The sequence below is a fragment of the Impatiens glandulifera genome, chromosome 2 (genome assembly GCF_907164915.1).
Source record: "Impatiens glandulifera chromosome 2, dImpGla2.1, whole genome shotgun sequence".
Lineage (NCBI taxonomy): Eukaryota > Viridiplantae > Streptophyta > Magnoliopsida > Ericales > Balsaminaceae > Impatiens > Impatiens glandulifera.
In genome coordinates this window covers 62,164,308-62,170,307 of record NC_061863.1, presented here as the reverse complement: position 1 = coordinate 62,170,307, position 6,000 = coordinate 62,164,308, and the positions used below count along the sequence as shown (strand labels likewise).

The 6,000-nt window shown below is 34.1% G+C and overlaps 1 protein-coding gene across 1 annotated transcript; it reads right to left on the bottom strand.

Annotated features, from left to right (window-relative positions):
* Positions 1–1,690: 1,690 nt before the first annotated feature.
* Positions 1,691–4,325, bottom strand: LOC124927852 (receptor protein kinase-like protein ZAR1). The gene is made up of 2 exons (XM_047468339.1): positions 2,661–4,325; positions 1,691–2,586 (listed from the first exon to the last, which is right to left on the bottom strand). The coding sequence occupies exons 1-2, from the start codon at positions 4,141–4,143 to the stop codon at positions 2,000–2,002; spliced, it is 2,070 nt and encodes a 689-aa protein (XP_047324295.1). The 5' UTR covers positions 4,144–4,325; the 3' UTR covers positions 1,691–1,999.
* Between the last annotated feature and the right edge of the window lie 1,675 nt (positions 4,326–6,000).

Genomic DNA, 6,000 nt, shown 5'->3' with positions numbered 1-6,000 from the left:
AATTTAGATAAGTTCAAGTTCGGTTAGAGTTATCTAAAATAATTTAATTCAATTCAATTCGTTCTTATTAATTTAAACTAACCATCTTTCAACTCTAATATATGCTCGTAATTTTCACAAAGTTGATCTAGTCGAACGAAAAAAATATTAATTATAGTCCACACGTACATAAATGACATATCATATTGAAGACCTTATGATTTATTAAATATTATTTAAATAATTCATATTCATTTCACCTATTATTTTTCAACTCATTTAATAATTAAATATTAAAATAATTTTAAACAAATCAAAATAATGTTAAACGGATAAAAAAGACATAATAATGTCTATTAGACAGAGCAAAAAATAAATTAAACGGACCGAAAATGTTATATTTGTCAAAAGTGTGTAAAATGAGTTAAAACGTGTTAAATGCATCAAAATATGTTAAACATATCAAAAACGTGTTAAACGAAATAAAACCAGTTACATACTTGTTAACACTAAAAAACGTATTAAGCAAGTCAAAAACGGGTCAAACAATTTAAACGAATCATATATTAGTTGAACGGGTTAAACACGTGTTGAATGAGGCAAAACAAATCAAATAATTATTAAACGGATCAAAATGTGTTAACTAGAACAAAATTTGTTAAATAAGTAAAAAAACGTAATAAACGTGTTAGAAATTAAAATTTAATTTGATATATCCAACTGACACTAACCCAACCCATATTATTCGTTAATATGGATTGACTAAATTTAATTTAAGTTAAATATGAGTTAAGTTACCCATTTACACTGTTACTAATACTCATAATTGTTCTTCTTTTTTAAAATAAAATAATATATATATATATTCCAATCTTTGGCCTCGACACTACCCTTATGTGTAGTTTGTTGATCCGGTTCCAAGTTTTTCAAGACTCGAAAGTTTGACAAGATGTTGAAGTTATTCTCTATTAGATGTTTTCGAACTAAATTATGAAATTTTAATTGTTAGTTATCTAGTGTTATTCACAAAAATTGAAACTTTGAAGTATTAAGAAAGTTTTGCAAGATGTTGAAGTTATTCTCCTTCAAAATCAAGGTTTGTTTTACATTTAGGAAGCAAAGCAAGTCATGTGTAAATTAATATCCAATGGTCGCTTTCAACATACCTTGCCCATGAAGGACATTTTCTCTATATTGTCTGTTTCTTCTTCTCTTTGAACACGTCAATGTTATTATAAGGAAGATAGCTAAGTTAGGATATCTCAATCATATCATATCATGTCCTCCCTCCAACGGCAAACCTGTTTCTGTTTTGTCTTCTTATTCCTTGAGACCAACAAAACTCCAAATTCATTCCTTAAAAACCCAATTGTTAATTTATTCTAGGATATTGTTATCAAACTTGAGATTAAAACATTATTAATTAAACACATGCTTTTTGTCTGCATTTAATAATGTGGTTGATGGTTTCACATATATATATAAATGAGATGGTCTTATTATGTGACAATACTATTGGCGACAGAAAATGGAGGAGATTGGAGGAAGAACACGAAGCTTCCGCTATGAAGATTATAACACCAGAAGGGTTTTCTTGAGAAGCTATCCTCTCAACTGGGGAGGAGATGAAAATCAGGATGACTATGAATATGATCATCATCAACAACACAAACAAGACGCAATCAAACACAATTACGATGATGATAAGAAAAAGAAGAAGAGGATGGTATCGATTCTCCAGTGGGGAGAAGGTAGAATTTTGGTCATGAAGAGATTCAAACAAAAGATCACATTCTACATTGTTGCCTGTCTCCCTGTTCTTGCTTTTAAGCCTCCTACTTCATTGATCTCAGCTTAAACAACTGCTTCAATATATAATGTACATCAACTGTTTTAAAGAAATAATGTAAATGTTGAATTTGGTTACTAGGAAACAAAAAGGAGGATACATTTTCAACTTAAATTATGAAACCTTTGTACAGAATCTTGTTTTTTAGACTCAAGGCAATTATTATTATTATTATGTTCCAGCCCTTCCAAGATTTTCTGAAACAGTCTTCATCCTAGGCCGAATTTCAGGGTCTATCTCCACACATTCAAGTGCTATATGGAACACAGAAAGTATCTCTTTTTTGGCATCAACTTCCGTAAGTAAAAATGGATCAACCATTTCTGATAATAAATTTTCACCTTCAAAACCTCTTCTCACCCATCTTATCAAATCTTGGACCTCTGTGGAAGTAGATGAACTTTCTGGCGATTTCCCTGTTAACAATTCAAGCAGCATAACTCCAAATGAATATACATCCCATTTTTGCGTGGCTTGTTTTCCAGTCCCAACCCGAGCCTCCGGTGCCTGGTAGGGATTCCACCGATCTTGCTGGGCTGCACCTGCACCCGTTATGTTAATAAGAGAGCCCAGTCCAAAGTCAGAAATGTATGGGTGGAATTCATTGTCTAGCAGAATGTTTGATGGTTTAATATCTCCATGAACAAACTTCCTTGGACTATATTCATGGAGGTATGTCAATCCTCGGGCTGTTCCCTTGGCGATTCCTAGCCTGCTTGACCACGAAAGGCTAAATGGCGGTTGAATACGAGTTCTTCCTGCAAGTGTTTCAGTTTCAATTTCAGTTTTTCTTTTCTTAAAGAGATAAACAAAACAAAAAAGTGTTGGTTACCATGAAGAGCAGAAGCTAAGTTGCCATTGGAGATGAAATCATTAATAAGAAGCTTTTCATGAGGAGACCAATAATAAGCTCTCAATTTCACTACATTCGGATGCTTTAATCTTCCTATCGTCTGAACTTCTGCTACAAACTCTTTGTATCTCTGTTCACCCCCTTCACCCAATCTTCTCACGGCCACCGGCATTCCATTTCCGAGAACAACTTTGTATACAATCCCCAATCCACTCTTACCCAGAACATATGCCGATGATCTCAATAACTCATCCAATTCAATTCTCAAACCCTTATCAATCGTTACAAGTTCAGCCTCCCGACCACCTTCAATTCTTCCACTCCCACTGCCACTGCCGCCGCCTTTCTCCAATTCCACTTCTGAAGCCGGATTCGGAAACCGACTGCATGGACAGAATGGGGATTTATTCTCATTTACACTCGAACTGCTACAAACATGGTTATCTTTCTTCTTCCAGTATAGATAGATTATAACCAGACCGATAAAACCCACTACGGCTGCATCAGCGGCTGCTATCAACACGATGGAGCCGGGACTCAGACGTCTCTTACTCGTAGTAGAACTGTTGTTTACGGTCTGATCAATTTCAGTACTGTTGATTTGGCAAGTTCTCTGCAAAGGAAACCCACATAGGAATGGATTATTGAGAAAAGCAATTGGACCCTGGTTTGAAAATGAACCCGTTTGAGGGATTTCGCCGCTGAGATTGTTGTTTTGGAAATTGAAACTGACTGTGAGGGGCAAATTACCCACGGATATGGGAATCATTCCGGATAAATGGTTGAAGGAGAGATTAAGTGTTCCTGAAAGAGATTTCAAATCTCCTATATCTCCCGGAATGAAACCGGTGATATTGTTAGATGATAGATCCAATTGAATCAAATTACTCAATTCCGAACAAATTCCGTCGGGAATTTGGCCGGTAAACTCATTCCGGGACAAGATTAGCCTCTGTAACTTCCGGCAACTGCCAAGATATTTGGGGATCTCGCCGGAAAGGAAGTTATTCGAGAAATCAATGTTCTGAATGAGACGGGGTTTACAGAGTGAGGGAGGAAGATGACCTGATAGATTATTACCGTATAAAAATACACTGTGGAGTGAAGAAGCGTTGAAGAGCTGGTCAGGAATTGAGCCATAGAAATGGTTGCCGTGAAGGTTGAGTCGGCGGAGATATGTCAGAGTTCCGAGCTCCGACGGAATATAACCTCGGAGCTTTTTGCCGGAAACAGCGATTCCGACAACTCGTAACTCAGAAAAACTTGAGATATTCATGCAGGAAATCCCGGTCCAGTGACACGGGTTACTGTCGCTCTCGTTCCAGTCAGATAAGGCATTGCCGCCGCCATCGTCAACAGCAGATTTCAATGAGAGGAGTGCGATACCGTCAGGGGTAAGGGAAAAGGCGGCCGTGAAGAAAAAGGAGAGTGGCAACAGAAAGGAAAATGTGGGCATCATCATTTTGGCCTCTGTTGTCTGAATGTGGGTTTTGGCTAGTGAAAAGAGGCAGAGATAAAACTATGGTAGAACATGATGACGGCGACGGCAACGGCGACGGCGGAGAGTGGCCATTATAGAGGAAGTTGAGGATTAGTATTTAAGAGGAGAAGAGGATGGAATGGGACCCATTCCCGCCAAAAAGGGTGTTCCGGGGAGTAGAAGAAAAGGAATGATTTTTTAGGTGAATACAACTTAATAATATATTCATTTCAATTTATTATAAAATCATCTAACATCTCATGTTAATACAAATAACTCTAACCATCAAATTATATGATCTAAGTTATTTGTGATGTGTTGTTATGATATGGAGTAATTTAATGTTATCCTCTTATTCGTTGTTTAATAAAGTTATCACGTTCATCATGTTTCATGTTTATTTTTATTGGAACTTGTTATGGAACTTTAATGTGTCTATTAAGATTTCATTATTTAGTTGGAGTGATATTTTAACCGATAACAAAATTAAGTGTAACATATTTATAATGGTGAGTTAATATTGAATGTCTTAAGGCGAGGAGACAGTTCAGTCCATAGTTAAGATTTAAAGCCTTTTTTTTGACTTTGATCGGGGTTGAATGAGTTATGTATAAATTCATGGGTAGTTATTGAGATGTTTCGGTGAGGCATCCAAATTAACTGGTCTAAAATTTTATGTATTTATTTTCGTTATTTTTTGGTGGATTATATAGTTGAAGCGGAACCGAAGAACTTTCGATAACTATAGACAACTGATGAGATAAATTCATAACGCTATCTGAGATGAGATCCGATAAGGACGTGAATTGAGCGGGTGATCTCATTGCTCTCTCGAAAGATCTTTTTCTTGGTGATTTTGTATTTTTATTTTTCTCGTTTTGTTTTTTAATTTTCTTTGCATTTTTCATGTAATGTTTTTGTCGTTGTTTAACGACACTTTAATTTTTATGGATCACTTTTTTAGTTACATAATTTGGAATATTTGGTTACAAACTTGATGTTATGTAACATATCATTACAAAATAATGTTAAATATACAATATGATGCTGTAAGTACATCATTGGCCCCTCTTTCCTAGTAGAGTGCATTGTTGTTTTGTTTGTATTATTAGTAAGAACTTTATATTATAAACATATAGCTAGGTATAATCTATAAAATAAAATAATGTTGAATCTGCTTGAAACTAAAGCAAATGACGAAGCAAATGACAGATACGATTAATTAATTTTAATCTCCTACAATGAATGAATGAATACTTTTAAAATAAAAAGGCAATTGTGCTCTAATTATTACTACACTTAATTAGCTTTTTCTCTTATAAAAGAATAAACGTGATGCTGTATTCTTTTGCTTCTACCTGATTTGAAACTTTAATACTGAGTATATATATATATATATATATATATATATATATATTTGAAAATGCTTATTATAACCATAAATTTGATTTAAATACTGTTTAGTAGACAGTAACATTAATCATTTTCAAAGTAGCCTAGATGCTAAAAAATACTTAGGAATGAGAAGATTTTATTTTGTTATAACTAAAAGAAGATACATACTTTTAAACCATGTTTATTCATTGTAAAATGTTAGCATGAATTTAGGTCTAATTTAAAAGCTTTCTACATTGTTAAAAATAGAAAGCTCTGAAATAAAGATGGACATTTGTCTTATATAGTAATAAAAATAGATAAAAAGATTCCCTCTTTTTTCGGCCATGCTTGTTTTTTTCTCTGAAATTGCAACTGTGACAGTTGAACCAACTTGCATAATATATAGTTATATTGTTGTTAATTAATAAGAAGACAAAAACCTTATCCTTGGAAAACTTGCAC

What these genes read in the sequence shown, in the direction of transcription:
- LOC124927852 (XM_047468339.1), bottom strand. Translation starts at nt 4,143, where the DNA reads ATGATGATGCCCACATTTTCCTTTCTGTTGCCACTCTCCTTTTTCTTC. An exon ending in CTTAGCTTCTGCTCTTCATG is followed by an intron (nt 2,587 to 2,660) that starts GTAACCAACACT and finishes AAACACTTGCAG; the next exon opens with GAAGAACTCGTATTCAACCG.